General features: G+C 24.2%; 1 protein-coding gene across 1 annotated transcript; it reads left to right on the top strand.

Moving 5' to 3' along the window:
- The first annotated feature begins 487 nt into the window (after positions 1–487).
- On the top strand, positions 488–23,960 carry LOC122504056 (cell division cycle and apoptosis regulator protein 1-like). Its single transcript, XM_043614938.1, has 15 exons — positions 488–676; positions 1,069–1,193; positions 1,293–1,567; positions 5,727–5,969; positions 6,077–6,337; positions 6,447–6,672; positions 8,681–8,958; positions 12,777–13,032; positions 16,164–16,229; positions 16,327–16,536; positions 16,614–16,793; positions 19,629–19,946; positions 20,035–20,404; positions 20,476–20,816; positions 23,088–23,960. Exons 1-15 carry the CDS (start codon positions 619–621, stop codon positions 23,367–23,369), a joined length of 3,489 nt encoding a protein of 1,162 aa, XP_043470873.1. The 5' UTR covers positions 488–618; the 3' UTR covers positions 23,370–23,960.

Here is a 23,960-nt window from a genome sequence, read left to right as displayed (position 1 = left end):
GTGGAGTCCCATGACAGCGTTTTGCGTTGCGTCGTAATGGGAGAGAAAAAGACGCAAATATACGTTTGCTGCATTCTCTCTCATTACAACGCAACGCAAAACGCTGCCATGGGACTGCGGCCTAAGGGTACGGTCCCATGATGAGCAGAAAACAGAATGCAAAGCAGAATTTCGTTAGTGCAAGAGAGATAGTCAGATATCACTATCCTTTCCACTCTCACGAAATTCTGCTTTGCATTGTGTTTTCTGCTCATCATGGGACCGTACCCTAAGGGTGCGATCCCATGTGAGCAGAATACGTCGACCGAAAGCAGAAAATTATGAGAGTGAAAAGAACAACAATATCTACCTATCTCTTTTCCATTCATGATTTTTTGCTTTCGGTCGACGTATTCTGCTTACATGGGATCGCACCCTAAGTATGTGCATTTGGCTTAAATTTTTTACAATTTGAAGCTTTTTTCACAATATTGTTTGCCTATCTATAATATTTTTACCATTGTTCATCATCAATGTCGGAAATATGGCGCCGAAGTGAAAGACGCGATATTGGAAAATAATAGAAATTATTAAATTGATATCGGCTATTCATTTGGAAAGCATAAAAATCATACAAAAATGAGTAATATATCACCGTTTGGAGGTGGAAAGAACCCACCGTGGGTTAGAAATTCAGGTAAATATGTTATTTTTCAATTTTATTTTTTACTGTTTTTCATATGCACATAAGAGGTCGATGATCCTAATGTTGTCAAATTGTGGCAGAATTCATTATATATCATTTTTTTACCATCATCTAACTTTCCATATGTTTCTTTCAACTTACTTGAATATATTTATTGCTTTTATCAAATATAATAAAAACGTATGCACGAGTATATAAAGATTAGAAAATATTGATTATTTTCAAGATAGTATTTATCAATTTTATGGTTTATTGTAGCTGGCTAACAACAAAAATATTCAAGTTTTCATGACTCTTTATAAAAATCGATTTTTTTTTCTTCTAATAATTATTATAAAATAGTTTTAATTGTGTGGTTAATAATAATGAAAATGAATTAATAGGACAAATTCAAAATATACAACAACAAATGTTGGGCCAAGCCATGGGTGGTATAGGAGGTCAACCAATGGTTCAATATCAGCAACAAACTCAGCAAGTGTACCAACAGAGTTTAGGTTTACAACAAGTAAGTGTAAATTTTTGAAATATATTAAATAAAAAATCTAATTTGATGAATTAAAAGTTATTGTGTGAGAATATTAATTAACAATAATTGAAATTTTAGCAAAACTTGACAATGGCTTCAATGGCCACTCTCAGTTCAAATCTACAATCGGGAATAGCAGGACAATTATATCCACAAGTGGCAACAGTTTCATATCCAACTCCGCGGGCGTTAAATACAAACGCTTTTCAACAATCGGTTGCCGGCGTTACACAACAAGTTCAACAAAACGTCCAATCCTCTTCATCGACAAAGCAACGAGTATTTACAGGCATAGTTACCAAAGTTCATGACAATTTCGGTTTCGTCGATGAAGATGTGTTCTTTCAAACAAGGTAATTTGTTATTCAAAATTATATTTCTTCTTTAACAGAGGTGCCCAGGGTGGCCGCTGAACCGGGAAATGACAGGGAATTTTTTTGGACCGGGAAAAGACAGTGAATTTTGGTCTTGACTGGGATTTTGGAATTTTTTTTTAAAAACACTGATTATTTTGGGAGAAAAAAAGAAATATTTATTTTAAGACTTATTAATTATATTTCATTAAAAAAGATTGAATGATCTATAAAATCGTTTTATTTTGTTAGGGAATTTTAATTATGAAAAGTACTGGAAAAATATTCAATTTCTAGAATTTATAAAAAAAATTATGAATTTTGTCCAACGTAACAGACTTAAAAAGAAAATATTAAATTCTTTCTATTTCTAACAATAATTAAACAAAATATAATTTTGATTAAATTCGTCGAAAAAATTTAAAAGAGAAAAAATTCATATCCCATAAAATAGTGAAATATAAATTAATTAAAAAATTTGTTTTGCAATACACTCAAATCTCGCTATAACGAGTGCTCTTTATAACGAGAGCTCTGTCTCTCGGTATAGCGAGGAAAATTTCCTCCCGATTACCCCCACTATTTATAAACAAATGCACATTCATTTGGTTTAAAGTTGGTTAAAATCAATTTTATTTATATAAAATAAAATAAAAAAGTCATAAAAGGTCACTTCTTATTTGAAATTATATCAATCTTCAAAATTTTAGCTTATATAAATTTTCTGTACGTTAAAGTTCAAATTAAACTATTAGGTTACGTTTGTAATTTTGACATTATGTAAATTGTAAACACTAAAAAAAATGAATGAAGAATCTTAAAAGTGGGGATTTCTCATTTCTCCTCTTACGCTCGTCGTAATAGAGGGAGACTTGACTCCCGAACTTCTCGTTATAGCGAGATTCGAGTGTAATATTATGTATCACAAAAACAAATTTGAATTAGTAAAAATTTAAACTGATTAGAACAAAAGTGATACGATATTAAATAAAAATTAATTTTTAAATAATAAATAAAGTAAATAAAAAATAAATAAAATTTCTTTTGTTAGAAAATAAATTTTTAAATAACCGTATTTTGCATTAATATCAATTCGTTTTTTTACAATTAATCATTAACAACTATTTCTATCTATTAGAATGTTAAATTAATATTACTAATATTAATATAAATTGAATTTTAAAAACTTTCAAATTAAAGTTTTAAAAAACTTGACTTGTAAAAGATTTTAATTAAAAATTCTGAGCGAATTTTGAAGAAAAATTTTAAACTCCTTAAACTCAATCGGCCCATCTCGGGTCTTTTTGGAAAATTTTCTGTATGTTATCAGGTATAAATAAATAAAAAAAATACATATTAATCACGTCCAAATTTAAAAAAAAATTAATTTGTTTATAACAAAATAATTTTTTTACATTACTTAAAAGTTGAAGAGAAACCAAAATTTTTTTCCTTTGACAAGTTTTTTCTAAACTCAATACTGGGGGCTCCAACCATTTAACATTTCGCCCCAGCATGGGGCGAAAAGACGATCCACAAGTTTTGAACGTTCAAATGAACGAAATACTTTTTATTAAAAATATTTTCATAAATTACTGATTGCAATACAGATTAAAAGCATAAGTTTTATATTTAGAATCTTTATAATTAATTTTATTCATAGTGACATAAAATATTATAATAAAAATTTAATTTGTAGAAGAAGAAAATAAATTTCGTTCATTTGAACGTTCAGAACTTTAGGATCATGCGAAAAGTTAAAAAAAAACAAAATATTCAAAAAAGAACAAAACATGTATTTTACGCGAAAATATCAGAAACTTTTTTATTGAAAGTTGTAGAGGACAAGTTGCCCTACAATATATATATATATATATATATATATATATATATATATATATATATATATAGCGAGAGCAGCATATATGTAGCGAGAGCAGCAAACTTCACTCTCGAAAAATCACACTTTCGCCACTAGTTGTACAATGTACTATTTTTTAGACAATATAATTCGCCTGGATGCAAATATATATATATATATATATATATATATATATATAGTAAGTAAGTAAGTAAGTAAGTAAGTATAATATATAGTAAGTTCTACTTTCGCCACATTTTTCTACCAAGAAAAGTACTCCTTTCAGACCAAGTGTTGGAGAAAATCATTTATGCAAAATTTAACCTTTCGCCGCAGTCTCCCCTAGTACATACAATTTTTATAAATATTTTTGAAAGAAATTAATTATATACAAAATTTTTAATAAAGTTCTGCAATAGAAATAAATTATTTTTAAAAATTTTGATAAAAATTGTTTATAATAATCAATCTACACTATCAATACATGTGTGATTATGTTCCTCAAAAGAATTTTATTATTTTCAAAATTTTTAACATAAAATTTTTTGCAAAAATCCCATTATTTTCGGAGATAATAACATTTTTTACAGGAATTTAATTATTTTATTCTATTTTCAAAAGTAATAAAATTCTTCGCAGAAATTCAATTAGGTATGTTCAAAAATTTAAAAAAATTCTTGTCAAAATTTCAATTATTTTTATAAATAATAAAATTCTTCTCCGAAAGTCAATTATTTTCAAAAGTTTCTAATAAAATTCATCGAATCAATTCAATTCTTGTCGAAAATTTTAATAAAATAAAATCCTTCACAAGAATTTAATTATTTTACAAGTAATAAGATTTTTCACATGAATTCAATTATTTAAAAAAATTCAATAAAATTCGTTGCAAAAATTCCATTATTTTCATAAATAAAAAATTCTTCAGAGAATTTCAATTATTTTTAATACAATCTTAATCGAATTCCTCAAAAAATGTAATTATTATTAAAAGTTTAATTAATATTCGTCAAAAGAATTCAATTATTTAAAAATTTATAATAATTATTAGATTTAGGAGTACTTTGTACGAAATGGCTTGTCCCGTGATTTTCTAAATAAATAAATAAAATTCTTTAAGAGAATTCCATTATTTTGAATACCTACAATTTTAATAAATTTCTTGAAGGAATTTAATTATTTTCAAAAGTTTCCAAAAAAATAATTTTAAAAAATTCAATTGTTTCCAAAAATTTTAATAAAATCCTTCACAATTCAATTATTTTTACAAATAATAAAATTTTTTGCAGGAGTTATTTCAATTATTTAAGATAATTGGATTCTTGTAGAACTTTCTAATAAAATTGATTTAAAAAGGAATTTTAGTCAAAATTTTAGATTTCAATTTATTGAATATTAAATGCGTCTTAGCAAGAATTTTTATAAATACATAATTGAGTCGCTGCGTACAATAACAACAAGTGCACGTGGTCTGGTATTATCCTTTTCGACCGCGAGCACTTGCTGTAATTGTACGCGGCGGCTCAATTGTGTTTTGAAACCTTTTCAAATTAAAATTTTAGAAAATTTGAATTTTTCATTCTTTTAACTAACAATTCTGTAGAACTAATTTTTTTGAAAAAGTTTAATTGAATTTTTTTAAAAAATTATTTGAAGTTTTTATTTTCTAATATATGCCTATTTAATTGAAGAATTCCCGAATAATCGAAATTTCGTAAATTTGAATTGTAAAGAAATGAATTTGAAAATTTTCAAAGAACTTTTTCAGAAATTATTAAAAATATTTGATTTAAAGAAGAATTTTAGTTAAAAATTGTAGAAAATAATAATTGAATTGAAATGATGGAAATAATTTTGAAGAATTTACAGTAACATTATTCTTATAATATAAAATAATGATTTTATCACTCGGTAGTCTTTAATTATTACAAAACATGAAGAAATCGATCGATATCTTCATGTTTTATAATATAATATTTTTATAAGTTGTTGAATTTCAAAAAGGTTTGAATTTGAAATTTTCGAAAGTTTTAATTTCAATGGAAAAATAATAATGATTAAATAGTTATTTAAAAATGAAGTTATTGATGTTTTCGAATAATTTTTACAATTAAAGAATTTTTTTATATAAATGTAATAGAACATTTTTTTGAGTATATAATAATTTTTGGAATGAATCAGAATATTCTCTAGGGTCAGGGAACAAATTAGAATTTTATCTGGAAATCAGGGAAAAGTCGAGGAAAAAGAAAATAAAATTTTTGTAGCAAGCATTTCACATAGAATATTTGATTCCAGTGCTTGTGTCAAGGGATCAAATCCAGTTGTCGGCGATCGTGTTCTGGTAGAAGCATCTTACAATCCTTCAATGCCTTTTAAATGGAACGCTACCAGAATTCAAGTGCTGCCTATGGGCAATAGTTCTAATAATAGTAACGTAAATACTCACCAATCAAGTCAATCGAATCGTCAACAACAACAAATCCGACCATCGGGAACATACAATGCTGTTCCTCCACCATCAGAAAATTCAAATAGCAGGTTAAGTATTTATTTGCAAAATAATTATTGTTTCGTGAATAAATAATTCAAAAACAATTATATTTATTTTACTCAATTTTTGTTATTTTTGCCGTTTTGAAAAGCAGATTTAGTTCTAATAATAATAGTGGAGTTGCGTCTACAAATCGTACGAAGGCTGGAAGAATACGAGAAAGATCTCGAGAGCGACGTAATGACGATGAGGAAATTGAGAGAAAACGTCGTCGGGAAGAACGAAATCGAGAACGTGAAAAGAAAGATGAGCGTAGTCCGTCAAGAACAAGAAGAAGTAAATCACCTAGACCTCGTCGACGCACTCGAGTCGTTCCACGTTATATGGTTCAAATACCAAAAATCGCCCTTGACTTGTAATTAACCTTTTACATTCATTTCTTTCAAAATTAGTCAATTTAAAATTTAAATAATCAAATCTTTCACACTATTATATTGATAATGAAACTTTTACTCTTTTTCAAGGCCTGAAGCAGACGTTTTGGAAATAAAACGACGTTACCAAAATATGTACATTCCTAGCGATTTTTTTTCTACAAATTTAAGATGGGTGGATGCATTCCCACCGCATGTGCCATTCACATTAAATAAGCCATGTTCATTTCACGTAATGCACAAAGATGTCGATTCGTATACTGAAAATAGTGCCGTATTAGAGCCACCCGATTCTGATTATTTATTCTCTGCCAAGGTAAATATTCTCCTTCAATATTTTTCTGCATTTAATTTTCATAATTACAGGCCTCGGATAGTACGACTTTTTTGACGTTTCTTTCAAATATTGCAACAAAATACCACATAATAACAGCATTTTCACAAGAAACGGAAATAAATAAAGAAAGCAAATTTTATCCAAAGTATTAAAAAAATATCAAATTGTTGAAAATCTTAAATAGACTGAATTTCCTTTCTCAAATTAATAAAAAAATCCATAATTAGAGTTACAGTGGCAATTTTCATAAATAATCAATTATTTTATTACTTATTTTTGTATTTAAATAATTGAATTCTCGTACAACTTTTAGATACGAATTGATTTGAAAAAAATTTCAGTTCAAAATTTAGAAAATATTTCAAGAATTGGAAGAATTGCAGTTCTAATTTTAATTAAATTTCAAAAGGTTTAACACTGAAAATATTAAAAAAAATTTAATTCCTGGTGGACAAATAAATAACAATAAGTATAACTAAGTATTCAAATAGTAATGAAATTTGAAAAATTTTATTTAGAAATTTTGAAAAAATGAGGTTTTTAAAAAATCATAATTAAAATTTTTTAAAAATAGTTGAATTCCTGAAAAAAATTTTTAAATATTAAAAACATAGGAAATTTTCTTAAATATCATTTAAATTTTGAATACATTTTTCTTTGAAAATTATTAAAGTTATTAAATTATTAAATTTTGAATAATTTCATTCAAAAACTCTAAAAAAAATAATTGACTTTTAGAAAAATTGCAGTTGTAATGATTAAAAGTATTTAAATTTTGAAAGGTTTTACATTGAAATTTCAATTATTTGAAATTTCAATTAAAATAAATAACAATAAGTTTTTAAATATTTTTTTTAACAAAAATTATTGAAGTTTTGAATAATTTAATTTAGAGATTGTGAAAAAAATAAGTCTTTTGAAAAATTATAATTAAAATTTTTTTGAAGTAATTGAATTTCCCGACAATTATTTAATAAATTGAAACAATAAAAATTTTTGTCTAATTTCATTGAAATAAAATTTATAATTTAAGGAATTTTATCTTTTTGCTTTTCAAAATTGTTTTGAAATATATTTCAGTTAAAAGATTTCAGATTTAATTTCATAAAAGATTTCAGTTTAAAAACCTTTTAAAATTGAATTATTTCTTAAAATTCCTGTTATAATACTTCTGATATTCAATTATTTTTCAAAATTATAACTAAAATTCTTTTTTAAATAAATTGTTTCGAATAATCGTATTTTTGAACAATTATATTTGAAAAATTACATTTTTTAATAATGATTGATCTTTTTCAAATAGTTTATTAAAATTTTTGAAAATTAACTTTTGAAGAATTTGAATTGTAAATTTTGAAAGTAATTAAATTCTCAAGCATGTAAATGAAAAATCTTCAAAAGTAAAGCTTAGCTTCTAAAAATTATATTAAAATATTTTTGAAAAAAATTATTCTTAGAATTATTTTATCACGATTTTTTAACATTCTATTATCTTCGAACAAAGTAAATTGAAATTTTTTAAAATTAACTTTTTTAGACTTCTTAAAATTTCGGAGAAATCATGATCATATTTAAAATTAACATTCTTAAAAAATTTGATTATTTTCTTGAAAATAATTGAATTTTGGAAGGGTTATTAAATAAATTATTAAATTTCAGAAGGTTTTAAATTACAATTTTTTAAATTTTATTTCCTGGGGAATAACAAACAGCAAGTATTTAAATATTTATTTAACAAAAATATTCAAGTTTTAAATAATTGAATTTAGAAATCAGTGAAAGGGGAAAATCAGGGAAATACAAAGTAACATTTTTGTAACAACACTGAATTAAATAAACGATTTTTCCAACTTTTTTTTTCTATTTTTAATCGACTAAAGCCTCTTTTTAGGTCTGCAAATCGGTCCGATGCCTGTAAATAAAAGAATTTGAATCTATTTGAATTTTGAAAATGGAAAAAATAAATAAAATATGTAAAACTTTCCAGGTTATGTTAATATCAATGCCAGCAATGGAGGAAATTTACAAGCGTTGCTGTGGAGTAACGGAAGATAGAGATCCAGATCGCGATTATATTCATCCAACACGACTTATTAATTTTTTGGTTGGTTTACGTGGTAAAAATGAAACAATGGCAATTGGTGGGCCATGGAGTCCCTCTTTAGATGGACCAAATCCTGAGAAAGATCCATCAGTTCTTATTAGAACTGCTATAAGAACCTGCAAAGCACTCACTGGTATTGATCTGTCCAGCTGCACTCAATGGTACGATTCAAAAAATTCTCCTAAAAAAATTCATAATTTAACTCGTTTTCAGTTCTAAAAGACCCACTCGTCAAATTTTAACATTATTTTTCATTTTTTTTTGTCGATTATCAATCATTTTTTCGTTTATATTTATTGTAAAAAAAATCCATGATTTAGAGTCAGATTATTTTAGATAAAAGTAAACTTTTATTTAAAAAATTGCAATATAGGCTTAAATAGTTCGTTTTTATTCAATATCAGATATAACATTATTGAAAGCTTAAAACTAAAAACCCTTTTAGACGAATACAGAGAGGGAAATATTTTTTGAACATTTAAAAGAGCCATCAATGCATTTTCTATTCTGTGCATTTTTCTATTATATTATCAGGGTTGCCACAGGTCAGGGAAATCAGGGATTTTTATTAAAAGTACTGGAAAAACTTAAATGTTTAGAATTTATAAGAAAATCTCCCCTTGGCGTTTTGTTTACAAAACTAGGTGCTGGCTATTGTTTACAACAATTTTGTTTGTTTAACTTTTGGAAATTTATTAGCGATGTATAAACTACAATTCGTAAAAGTCGCATCGTTTTCTTACCCCTCAGATTTTTTTTTATTTCGAATTTACTTAAAAAATTACAAAAATCTCAGAAATTTTGGTGGGTGCTGGCTGTTGTTTATAACAATTTTGTTTGTTTAATTTTTAAAAATTCATCACTGATGTATAAACTACAATTTTCTAAAGTTGCATCGTTTTCTTACCCCTCAGATTTTTTTATTTCAAATTTACTCAAAAAAATCTATGGGTGGGTGCTGACCGCGACTGCTAGCTTCAGCCGGCTAGAAAATTCTGAATTTTTGTGTCTTTTTGTTTGCCTCATAAACTATAAAATTACCAAGAATTCTGATAAAAAACCATCAATTTTTTCTATTTCCGACAATAAATAATTTGTTTTTAAATTTCTTGAAGAACTGCCATAAAGTTATTACTTACAAATCATTTAATGAAGTATTTATTGAATATTTTAATTTCAATTCTGTTGAAATTAGTTTCAACTTTAAAAATTTTAACGAAATTCTTTGAAAGAATTCAACTATCTTAATAAATATTAAAATTCTTTCCAGAAATTCAATTATTTTCAAAAAATTTGAAAAATATTGTCGACCACAATTCAATTATCTTTATAAATGAATAGCAACATTTTTCGACAAAATTCAGTTTTTTTTTAGGAATTTTAATAAAATTCATTGCAAAATTCAATTATTTTCGTAAATAAAAGTATATTCATCACAAGAATTTAATTATTTTTTAAACTAGGTAATAAAATTTAATTATTTTCAAAAATTTTAATAAAATTCATGGCAAAATTTCAATTATTAAACAAAAATTTTGATAATACTTTACACGAACATTCAATTATTTTCAAAAAAAAAAAAATCTCACAGGAATTCAATATTTAAAATAGAATTTGCATAAACTTTTTCAAAAAAATCAAATGTTTTAAAATTTGGCATTAAACTCTTCGCAGCAATTCAATTATTTTCATAAATTATAAAATTCTTTTCAGGGATTTAATTATTTTCATAAATAATAAAATCATTCGGAGGAACTCAATTATTTTCATAAATAATAATATTCATTACAAGAATTCAATTATTTTCAAAAGTACTAATAAAATTCAATTTTTTTCAAAAATTTTTCTTAATTAAATAATTTGTATACCTATATCTATTATTTTAATAAAATTTCCCAAAAAAATTGAATTATTTAAAAACAATTCTGACAAAATTCTACACGAATATTTAATTATTTTCTAAAATAATGAAAATTTCACAGGAATTCAATTATTTAAAATAGTATTTGCATAATTTTTTTTTAAATAGTCAATTGTTTAAAATTTTTTTTATAAAATTCTTCTCAATAATTCAATTATTTTTAATTCAATTTTAATCGAAAAATGTAATTGTTCTTAAAAATTTTATTAAAATTTGCAGAAAAAATTCATTTATTTAAAAAACTGTTGATAAAATTATGTATAAGAATTGAATTTTAAGAAACATTTAATTGTTCAATAAGTTATCTATGTTAGTATTTAAATAATTGAATTCTCGTAGAATCTTCTAATAAAAATTGATTTAATAATATTAATTTTAGTTAAAGTTTTAGATAATATGTAATTAAATTTTGGAGAAGATACTAATAATTGCAATTTTTAGAAATAATTGAATTGTGTAAAGATTTCAAATTAAAGTTTTAGAAAATCTAAATTTTTCATACTTTTAATTAAAAATTCTATGGAACTAATTTTTTTCAAAAAACTTAATCGAAATTTTTTAAAATTATTTGAAGTTTTTATTTTCTAATGTATAATTATTTAAAGAATTTTCGAATAATTGAAATTTCACATAAAATTGAATTGTAAACAAATGGATTTAAAAAATTCTCAAAGAAGAACTTTTTGAAAAATTATTAAAATTGTTGATTTAAGGTAGTTCTCCGGCTGCTACTCTTGAAAAAATTGATTTACGATAGTTTTTCTTCAAATTTTGAAAAAATGTTTCTTCGGGTGCCCTTTAAATGTGGTAAAATTTTCAAAACCCTTTGCGATACTGAATTTTGAGTTATTCAAATTAAAACTTTCACTTTTACATGCGATTAGGTCAAAAATAAAAAATGTCAACCACAATATCTCGTTCTTTGACATGGCAAAAGGGTTTGAAACTTTTACCACATTTAAAGGGCACCCAAAGAAACATTTTCTCAAAATTTGAAGAAAATCTATCGAAAATTTTCACAAGAGTAGCAGCCGGAGAACTTAAAGAAAAATTTTATTTAAAAATTATGGAAAATAATAATTGAATTGAAATGATCAAAATAATTTTGAAGAAGTTTCAGGAATAATATAAAATAATGATTTTATCACTCGGTCATCTTTAATTATTATATTATAAGTAATTGAATTTCAAAAGGTTTGAATTAGAAATTTTGGAAATCTTAGTTTTCATGGAAAAATAATAATGATTAAATATTTATTTTTTGAAAATGAAGTTATTGGTGTTTTTGAATAATTTTACAAAATTTAGGAAATTCGGTTTTTAGAAAATTTTTTTGAGTATCTAATTAATTTTTAAGTGAATCGCAGAATATTCTTTAGGGTGAGGGAAAAAGTCGAAACTTTTTCTGGAAATCAGGAAAAAACAAAATTAAATTTTTGTGGCAACCTTGATTATACAAAATAGGTTTTAATAGAAAAATTTGAATATTTTGATTCTAATTGTGTATTGAAGGTCCTTTTTTATTTATTTTTTTTTTTTAAATAAATTTTTCGTTTTTAAAATATGTTCTGGTATTGAAAGTAGATTATGGAAATGAAAAGAAATGAAAAGAGTTAACGCGATTTCACGGCTGGAACGATTAATTTCAATTGAAAATAGAAACCAACAATCTAACATGAATTTTAAATTGATAGGTTAAGATTATAACTCGAGTTCATTCGCAGGAGGTATGTATATATACAATTGAGTGAAGGGGAAGAACAAGGAATACCAGAACCTGGATTATTGGTATGCTCGAGATGACTAATCGGGCGATATTTTACAGATTTTTTTTCTTTCTCTTTTCTATAATTTAATTTTAAAAATATGTTTCTTTCTTTCAAAAATTTAATGACAATAATAATGATAAAAAAAATTTGTGCGCAGAACGTGGGCTTAAAACGTGGGCAAATGAAAAGAAAAAAATGACGCATTGTTTAGATAATAAGGAAAATGCTAAGCCAGGCAGGCATTTTAACCTCAGTTGACGTTTGGGTATTGTTTTTCCTTGCGGCACAGGTATCGCTTCCTGGAGCTCTACTACAGACGAGCAGAAACGACCCACAAGTCGGGGCGAGTGGTGCCTTCGCGCGTTGAAACCGTCATACTATTTCTCCCAGATGTTTGGCGATGCGTACCAACTAGACTGGAATGGGACGGTCTACATCTCAACTATAAGAAACAACTGGAAAGAAAATTACTCCGTGCCGCCTCTAACCTCGACGATTCGGATGCTGCCAATGATGCTGATGAGGCTGCCGTCGCTGATCAAAAGGCACTGCCCACATCATCCCATATTACTTTTCAATTTTTATTACTATTATTATTATTATTACTATCATCATTAAATCGTGCAGCTGGTTCTCTTTTTCCATTACTAAACTGGTTTTTCAAACGGCAGCCATACTTGACCATTGATCGATTAATGTTGTACAATTTTTCCTCTTTTTTTACTCTTCAAAAACTGAAACTGAAAACTTTTCCAATTCTAAAATTTTAACCTCTATTCTTTTCTTTTAACTGTTCTCCTTTATTCTGTTTTTTCCATCAGGCTTTGCACTCATCTACTAAAACATCACTACTTTTTTTACGATTTGCTACAATTCGGATATTTTTTTTTTTGCCACCAAAACTTATTTTTTTTAAATTTTCACTACTTTAAATCCGCTAACAGTTGAAACAAAAATTCTTTAAATTTTTAAGAAAAAACAATTTAAATTTTTTTGTAAAATTTTTTGAAAAAATTCAATTATTTTCAAAAATTTTTGGAAAATTTTCGCAAGAATTCAATTATTCTTAAAAATAATAAAATTCTTCGATGAAATTTCAAATATATTGAATATCTACTATTTTAAAAAAATGTCTCAAAAGAATTCAATTATTTAAAAAACAAATAAAAATTCACATAATATCATCGAAAAGTCAAAATTTTTACCGGAATTCAATTAATTAAAGTATAATTAGTCAAACAAAATTTTCGAAAGAAATCAATTATTTAAAAGTTTTAATAAAATTCTTCGAATGAATTGAATTGTTTTAAAAAATTTCAATAAAATCCTTCTCAAGAATTCAATTCTTTTTACAAGTAATGAAATTTTTCACAGGAATTCAATTATTTTTATAAACAATAAAATTTTTCTAAGAATTACAATTATTTTTAATACAATTCAATTATTTAAAAAAAATTTAGTAAAATTTCTTGAAAGTTTTCAATTATTTTGAGTACAGTTATAATTAAATTTCTTGATGGAATTTAATTGTTTTTAAAAGTTTTTAATAAAATTCTTTGAAACAATTCAATTATTTAAAACAATTTTATACACAAATTCTTAAAAGTATTGAATTATTTTGAGTACAATTATATGTAACTAAATTTTTTCAAGGAATTTAATTTTATTCATTTTTTTGTAATAAAATTCTTCTCGTGAATTCAATTTTTTTTTACAAATAATAAAGTTTTTTTTACAGAAATTCAGTTTTTTAATAAAATTCGTTGCGAGAATTCAATTATTTTCATAAACAATAAAATTCTTCAGAGAATTTCAATTATTTTTAATGCAATTCAATTATTTAAAAAAAATTTCGTAAAATTTCTTGAAAGTATTAAATTATTTTGAGTACAATTATAACAAAATTTATTGAAGAAATTTAATTATTTTTAAAAGTTTTTAATATAATTCTTCAAAACAATTCAATTCTTTTAAAAAATTTTAATAAAATGCTTCACAAGAATTCAATTCTTTTTATATAAATAATATAATTTTTTACAGAAATTCAATTGTTTAATAAAATTCAATGAAATTCGTTGCAAGAATTCATATTTTATTCATATTTTCATAAATAATAAAATTTCTCAGAGAATTTCAATTATTTTTAATAGAATTTAAAATGAATTCTTGGAAAAATGTATTTAGATTAAAAATATTTATGAAAATTCTTCAAAAGAATTTAATTATTCTCAAAAATTCATTGATAAAAATCTTTGTGAGAGTTTAATTTTGAGAAATAATCAATTATTATACCAATTATTTATTTTTGTATTTAATAAATTGAATTCGAATTGAACTTTTTAATAAGAATTATGATTTAAAAATTAATTTCAGTTAAAATTTTAGATTATGATAATTGAATTTTAAATGTGTTATAATTATGAATTTTTAGAAATAGTTGAATTTCAAAAAGCTTTCACATTAAAAATATTCAAAATTCTCTTTCCTGTGGAAAAATAAATAAATTTTTTTATATATTTATTGAACAAAAATTATTCAAGTATGAACATTTTAATTTCTAGAAATTATGAAAAATTTTAATTAAAATTTTTTGAATATCGTTAAATTTTCATAAAAATTAAAAATATTTTTTTGAAATTTAATTGAAATAAATTTTTATGTTTAAAGAAATTTATCTTCTTACATTTAAAAATAATTTTTAAATATAATTGAATTTTTGATGAATTCTAACAAAAAGTTTGGAAAATAATTGAATTTCATAAAAATTTAGATTTCAAGTTATTACCAGGATAAAAAAAGTGGATATTTTTTATGGAAATCAGGAAAATGTCAGGAAAACACAGAATAAAATTTCTGTTATTTTTCTGAATCAACTAAAACCAGCTTTTTAGTAGTCAAATTTGATTCTTCGATAGCTACTTTTTTTACTACCTTTTTCAGTCTTTTTGCTTTTTTTTTGCTATTTTTTTAAATTATAATTATTGAGTGCGAAGCCTGTTTCCTTCATTCTTTTCTTTTACCAGTGAAAAATGATTTTTTCCAATTACACAAGTTTAATTAATTTAATTAAAAAATTAATTAAGAAGATTAAAGTAATCAAGTCTTTAATTTTAAATTAAAGATCGATGGACAATGTACGGCAAGGTGATCTCTGTACCCATTGGCAGTCTATCTATTTTATTTTTTTTTTATAATTACATTCTTGTGATTTAATAAGCAAAGCGAGGTAAACGTTTGCTCGATGATGAGCGCAGCAGAGCCATTCCCTTCTCCTGAAAAAAACCTCCAACGTTATTTGAAAAATCAATTCAAAATTGCATTTATATTTTTCATTTTTGATTTACATATATAATATATATGCATAAATATTAATTCTTATTATATTCTACATTATTAATTGTAATATAATTGCTTAACCCATTACCTACCTCTACCACACCGACACCAGAGCCAGGACACTAAGAGAGTCTAGCAGTTTCTTGAATCGTACCAAGAAACTCATCATGAATGAAGATAATGTCAAGTTTATAAAATGTTGTGAGAGTGTTTAACTGAAAGAATGAAAAGTGTGTGGTTATCGTTCGGTTCATAGGTTATAGGGGCTGCTTCTGTTTTTTGTAGTTTTTTCTTAAGCTTATTCACTATCGCTAGGCTGACATAATATTTCTTATTTCAGGATGAAAATCTTGCCGAGAAAAAAGATCCAACACATTACTCGGAATTGGATCCTAAATCAATGAATGTAAATCATTTTATTTTTTTCTAATTTTACATGTTGCTTTTATAATCGTATATATATTAATTAATTAATCTTGGAAAATGTTTAATTTCTTTTTTAGGTAAATGAATTACGACAGGAATTGGTTGCCCGTAATCTCAGTTCAAAGGGACTTAAATCACAGCTTGTGGCAAGACTCACGAAGACAATAAAATCGGAACAGGCGAAAGAAGAGGGTCGACAGGATGATATTGAGGAAAATGAAAAGGAAAGTACTCCAACTCCAAAGGAAGATTCAAAAGATGATAAAAAATCGAAAGACAATAAAGAGGTTAAAACTAATGTTTTACGTTTATATATATGTAATTTTTTTATTTAAATTTTGCTAAAAATCCAAAATATTTTCAGCATGATGAGGACAAGAAGAAAATTTACGAACGTGAACGTGCTCAATTGGAAAAAAGATACAATCTTCCTGAATCTTCCCATATTGTCGTTCATCCATCAAAAACGGCAAAAAGCGGAAAATTCGACTGTACAATGATGTCCCTCAGCGTTCTACTCGATTACAGACCAGAAGATACAAAGGTAAATTTCATTTCAATTTTTCCTAATAATAGGCTTCACATTCATCTATTAAAACCAACTATTTACTATTTTTTTACGATCTGCTACTATTTGGATATTTTTTAGATTCGTGACACTAAAAGCTACATTTTTCTTTTTTTTTTCTTTTAATTTACACTACTTTATTCGCTAATAATTAAAATAAAAAAAATTATTCCTCCGAAATTTTAATAAAATTCTTAAAAATGATTAAATTATCTATTTTCAAAAAATTTTCGAAATTCAATAGGTACTTTCAATATCTACTATTTTCATGAAATTTCCCCAAAGAATTCAATCATTTAAAAAAAATTTAATAAAATTCTACGCAAACCATTCAATTATCTACATAAAAATTTCAAAAGGATTCAATTTTTTAAAATAGAATTTGCATAAATTTATTGGAAAAAAATCAATTATTTAAAAAATATTTTAGGAAAATCTTTGCTGTAATTCAATTATTTTCAGAGATAATAAAATTCTTCACTGGAATTCAATCATTTAAAAAGTTTTAATAAAATTTTTCACAAGAATTCAATTATTTTTATAGAAGGGTGGCATGACGAAAGGGGTCAAGCAACAATTTTTCGAAATTGAGATTTTTTCATAAAAAAATCAAGTAAATTCATTTGCACAGTTCTGTAAAAGTATTTTTTTTGTAAATTGTTTTTTAAACTCGTTTTTAATAAAAATAAGAATGAAAAATAGCCTAAATTTTTACTTGCAATGCAATTCGGTTAAAAACAAAAGAAATGAATATTATTATGAATAGGTTAATATGGTTAAAAATATTGCTTTCTTTTTGATATAATTTAATATATATTAAATTTCGCTGAATTTTTTTTTTTGTCTATTTAGAAATAGTTTTATTCTTTACCTAATTTTCAATAATTTAAATATTATTCTTCTGTTAATTTTTAAATATCCCTGTTTGTAGTTTGCTTTTGAAAATTTATGTACTGTTTACTTTCAAAAGTTAACATTTAATTAACAATTTTCTTGAAAACAAACAGTTTTTTTGAAGCAAACTTTTTTGCATTCAATTCGTTAATTCAATATTAAAAAACTAATTTTTCAGTTTTTCTTTAAACTGTATATTTTTTTAACAATTAATTTTATAAGAAAATATGCACATTTGACGTAACCCCAAAATGGTCCACTTTTACTTATTTTTCTCTCTAATATGTAGGTTTATCTTCATAAATTGTATTTCTACTGGTAAAGCGAAATAATATCTCTAAACTGTTTTTTTAGATCTTTCTTTAATGATCAGAAAAATTTTTAAATGTGTTATTTTCGATTCCTGTAAAAACATGAAATTGTTGCTTGACCCCTTTTGTCATGCCACCCTTCTATAAACTTCTCAGGTATTCAATTGAATCGTGAATTTCGAAAAGGGCTCAACTCGGTTTTTTGAAATTTTTCAGGAGACACAAAAAACTGTTTATTTCAAACAGCTTTGATTAAAAGAGCAGCTTTTTTTTAGTAGTAACTAAATGCTATTTTATATGAGAAAATTATAAAAAAAATTGTCCTTAATAACAGTGAGTTGGAGAAAATTGATATTATAGTTGTCAGAGTTGAGCCCTTTTCGAAATTCATGAAAAAAATTTAATTGTTTTAATCATAAAAATATATTAATGAAATGTTTTACTATCGACAAAAACAATCTATTCATTTATTTATTTAATTTTAAAATGTATTAAATTTTTTTTAACTCAAAAGCAATTTAGCATTAGGTTAGAAAACAAACAATCTTAGGTTAAAAGTCAAAGGAAAACACACTTTAATACACTTTTTTCTGCTAAAAGTACCTCAGATGAAATTTTCTTTTTAAGAAAACGTCAATGGATATGTAATAATGTAAAAAAGTGAATTCTTCTCAGAAATTAATTATTTTCTAAAAATTTAAATATAATTCTTAGAAATTATTCAATTATTTAAAAAAATTTGGTAAAATTCAATTCAATCAATTTTTTAAAATAGTATTTACATACATTTTTTGGAAAAAAACCAATTATTTAAAAATATTTTAGCAAATTCTTCGCAGTAATTCAATTTTTTTTCAGAAATAATAAAATTTTTACTGGAATTTAATTATTTAAAAATTTTTAATAAAATTCTTCACAAGAATTCAATTATTTTTGAATAAAATTCTTCTCAGGTATTCGATTATTTTCATAAATAATAAATCACTCATTGCAAAAATTCAATTATTTTCAAAAGTTTTAATAAAATTCTTAGAAACGATTCAATTATTTATTCAAATTCAGTACAATTTTTCTCAGAGATTCAATTATTTTCAAAAATTTTTAGAAATTCAATTATTTTCAATATCTACTATTTTTATAAAATTTCCCAAAAGAATTCAATTATTATTTTGTAAAAATCTTTATTATAATTCTACACAAATATACAATTATTTTCGTAAATAATAAAAGTTTCCCAGGTATTCAATTATTTACAATCGAATTTGCATAAAATTTTTCGAAAAAATCAATTTATTCAACAAATTTTAATAAAATTCTTCGCAGGAATTCAATTAATAGCAGTACCTATAAGAAGAAACGTAAATATTTTCGATGGAAATTAGAAAAAATCAGGGAAATAAAATGCAAAATAAAATTTTTGTGATTTTTCTGAATCATCTAAAACGATTTTTTTAGTCATCAAATTTAATTTTTCAATAACTACTTTTTTCGATCTTAAAGTTACTTTTTTCTATTTTTTAAAAATTAATTACCGAGTGCGAAGCCTGTATGTAATATTAATTTTAGTGACATTTAAAAACAAGTGGCCAAACTTTATAATTCACAGGAACATTCATTCGAGGTTTCTCTTTTCGCTGAACTCTTTAACGAAATGTTAATGCGAGATTTTGGCTTTCGTATTTATCGAGGATTATGCAGTCTCCCTGAGAAACCAAAAGAAAAGGAGGAGGACAAAAAGAAGGATAAAAAGGACGAGAAAAAGAAGGACGATGATAAGAAAAGTAAGAAAGATGAAAGGAAAGACGACAAGAAAAGAGAGGGAAGTAAAGACAAGAAAGATGATAAGGAAGTGAGAAATAAAAATGATGATAAGGAGAAGGAAAAAAATGAAGAGGATGAAGATGACGATGATGAAGATTCAGAGGTACTGCTTTTAACTATTTCCCCCTTTTTTTAAATAAATAAGTAAATAAACATTCTTCTAAATTTTTCCCCAATTACTCTTTTTTCAGGATGATGACTCAAAGGACGGGAAGAAAGACAAGGACAAGGATGGAAAGAAGAAGAAAGTTAAACTCTACACCCATGATCCTTATTTACTTCTGTCGTTTGTTTACTTTGATCAGACTCATTGTGGTTATATTTTCGATAAAGACATCGAGGAACTTATCTACACTCTTGGATTAAATTTATCCAGAGCTCAAGTCAGAAGATTGGTACAGAAAGTTGTTACTAGAGATTCGCTACATTATCGCAAATTAACCGACAAAACTAAAGATGAAGATGCTAAGGATGTCAAGAAAGATGATAAAGATTACGAGAAGCTTGATTCATCCGAGAAAACAGAAGATGAGGAAAAAATTCTACAATCACTCGCAATGGGTAAGTGAACAGAACAGAATGAATAAATAACAACAAGGGAAATTGTTAATTAATTAATAATGTTAATTTAGGAAATAAAAAACTGTTGCCGATATTTTATGGCAATGGACCAGCATCGAAGAGAGCACGACGTGACGATGGCGCTTTGTCTGAGCAGAGTCAAATTGTTCCTGAAGGTTTTGTTATATACAAGGGATCTCTTCTTGATGTTGAAAAACTAGTCAGTCAATTGAAAAGATCTGAGAATGCACGCGTTGACACGGAGACACGTATGGTTGAAATACAACATGAACTCTCTTCTATCAGCGACAAGTGTAATAAACAATCAAATACAATCAAGGATCTCTCCGATGATCTCAGATCTTACAAGGATAAATTGAAAAACACTGATGAAAAACTAAAGAAAGTTATGGTAAAGTATTTTTTTATATTAATTAACAATATTTTAGTATATCGAATAATAATTAAATAGTTTCCAAACTGTTAACAATTATCATTTAGTGTCTTTTTTTATTTTAAATTATAAGAGTGAAGTTCACAACGTTTTTAAAAAAGGAAAATTAAAACAAAAATTTCAAGTTAAGTTCATCTCTAATTTTTATGTTCATAAATTAAAAAAAAATTGTTACTTAAATTGTTAAAAAATAACATTAATCTGATGCTTTATTTTAGCTTCCAATTCATGATTATTTTCCCTGATTTCTAGACAAGATTTTGACTTTTCCCTCACCCTAAAGAATATTCTGATTCACTCTAAAAAAAAGATTAGATACACAAAAGAAATGTTCTAATACATTTATTTGCGAATTTCTTTACATAATTGCAAAAGTATTCGAAAAAATCGATAGTTTTTTAAATAAATATTTAATAACTGTTATTTTTCCATAGGAATTAAGATTTTTTAAAATTTCAAATTCAAAACTTTGAAATTCAATAATTTATAAGATTATAATTGTTACTTTAACTTCTTCAAAATTATTTTCATCATTTCAATTCAATTATTTTTTTCTAGAATTTTTAACTAAAACTCTTCTTTAAATCAATTATTTTAAATAATTTTTGACAAAGTTTCTTGAGAATTTTCAAATCCATTTGCAATTATTTCTAAAAATTCAAGCTATACAATTACGCATTTAATATTTAATTATATTCCAAAATTTTAACTAAAATTAATATTTAAATAAATTTTTATTAGAAAATTTTACTAAATTTAAATAATTGAATTCTTTTGAAGAATCTTAATAAAATTTGTTAGAATAAATACATTTTTCGACGAAATCTATTTAAATTGTATGAAAAATAATAATTCTTCTTGCGAAGAAATTTATAAAAAATTTGTAAATAATTGAATTTGACTTTTAGGACGATATGTAACTGAAAATATTAGGAAATTCTACGAGAATTCAATTATTTAAAAACAAAAATAAATAATTTGTAGAATAAGTGAATGTTTCTTAAAAGTGAATTCATATAAAGAATTTTACCAATAAATTTTTAAATAAATGAATTCTTTTTACGAATTTTAATTAAATTTTTTAGAATAACTGCATTTTTCGAGGAATTTATTTAAACTTGTATGAACAATAATTGAAATTCTGCTACAAGTTTTATTATTTATGAAATTATTTGAATCTCTGAGAAGAATTTCATACAAAATAATTGAATTCTTGTGAAAATTGTTATTAAAATTTTTTTTAAAAATTGAATTCCAATGAAAAAATTTATTATTTATGAAAATAATTGAATGTTTGCGTAGAATTTTATCAAAATTAAAAAAAAATAATTGAATTCTTTGGGCAAATTTTATAAAAATAATAGATATTGAAAATCATTGAATTTCGGCGAAGAATTTTGCTATTTATAAAAATAATTGAATTCTTGGGAAGAATTTCGTTATAACTTTGCAAGTAATTAAATGTATATTAAAAAATTCAAATAATTTCAACAGAATTGAAATTAAAATTGTTCAAAAAAATTAGTTCTACGGAATTGTTTATTAAAAGTATGAAAACTCTAGATTTTCAAAGATTTGAATTTTAAACCTTTTCAAAATTCAATTATTTAAAAAAATTACTAATTATTATTTGTGACTTCTTCAAAATTCAATTATTTTTTAGAGTTTTTATCTAAAATATTTCTATAAATCCATTATTTTTAATAATGAATTAAAATATTAAAAATTTAACTAATTTCAGAAGAACTTGAATTATTAAAATTATTTAAAAAAAAGTTAAGTTCTTTAAATTTTCTAGTTAAATTCATTCAAAATTTTCTAAAAATTCAAATTGAAATTCAAGTAAAATTATTAATTAAATATAATTTCTAAGTAATAATTTTATGACAGTTCTTCAAGAATGAATGAAGTTATTTAAAAAGAAATTATTGTCAGAAATAGAAAAATTTGAAGGTTTTGTATTAGAATTCGTGGTAATTTCATAGTTTATGAGGCAAACAAAAGAGACACAAAAATTCAGAATTTACTTATGAATTCTAAAAATTTAATTATTTTCAGTACTTTTAATAATTCTCTGACTTTTCCCTGACAAATTCTACTTTCCGTGAGTTTTTTTTTTTTTTTTTTTGTTTTTAAAAACATTGCGGACTTTTCTTCCGGCCTCATTTTTTAAATTAATATTTGTGAAACTAATCTAAAATTTTGTCCCTTTCTTTTTGTTTCTTGTAGAATGATTCTCATATGTACCTGTCAACCTTGAAAAATGTATACCATGTCACTTCCAAAGTAGTTCACAGCGACTCAAGAAAAGTCGAAGTCGTTGAGATACAAGATGAAAGATCTGTCGGAGAAATGAATGGATCGCAAAGTGATAGTAAGTCGAAAAGTGACACAAGGTGGAGCGATAGTAAAACTACAATTAAAAAAGAAATTGTCGACAATGATAAATTAAAATCTAATGACAGTAAAGTTATTAAAAAAGAATTGTCCGAAGATAAGGAAAAAAATTAATACAGTCATAATGTACCTAAAATAAATATTTCATTGTTAAGAAAAAAAAATTCACTCCAAATTATTTTCATCAGTCAATTTGAAATTCTTTATTGCAAAATTATTTAAAAGCATCTAAGTAGAATTTGAAATGATTTATTAACTATAAATATAAATACAAATTCTGCAAGTCCTTATAACTAAATTACTCTCCAATTTAGAAAAAAATATTTATAATTTATTATGAGAATTTATACACAAATGTGTGTAAAAAATTATAATAAATCGACAGTGATTTTTTTGTAAAGTGAAAGTTAAATAATTAAAAGGGACAAATTTTATTTGTTCTTACACAGAAAAAAATTGGGAAAAAATCAAAGATTTATTTTAAAAAAATAATAATTATAATTCAACAGCTCATAATAAACTCGTGCTCAGAAATATTAATGTACGGTGTGATATTCTTCAATATTTTATGTAATTCATCTAAAGTAGGTAATTAGGAAAAAAAAATTGTAAAAGAATTTTTATTCCGTCGTACAGAAAATTTTCTGAGAATGTAAAAATAAAACACTTTTTTATAAAAGAAAAAACAACACTGAAATTGTAAGT

Source organism: Leptopilina heterotoma, unplaced genomic scaffold, assembly GCF_015476425.1.
Source record: "Leptopilina heterotoma isolate Lh14 unplaced genomic scaffold, ASM1547642v1 Lhet_278, whole genome shotgun sequence".
Lineage (NCBI taxonomy): Eukaryota > Metazoa > Arthropoda > Insecta > Hymenoptera > Figitidae > Leptopilina > Leptopilina heterotoma.
Note: the sequence above shows the minus strand (reverse complement) of the source record. Positions and strands in the feature narration are given on the sequence as shown.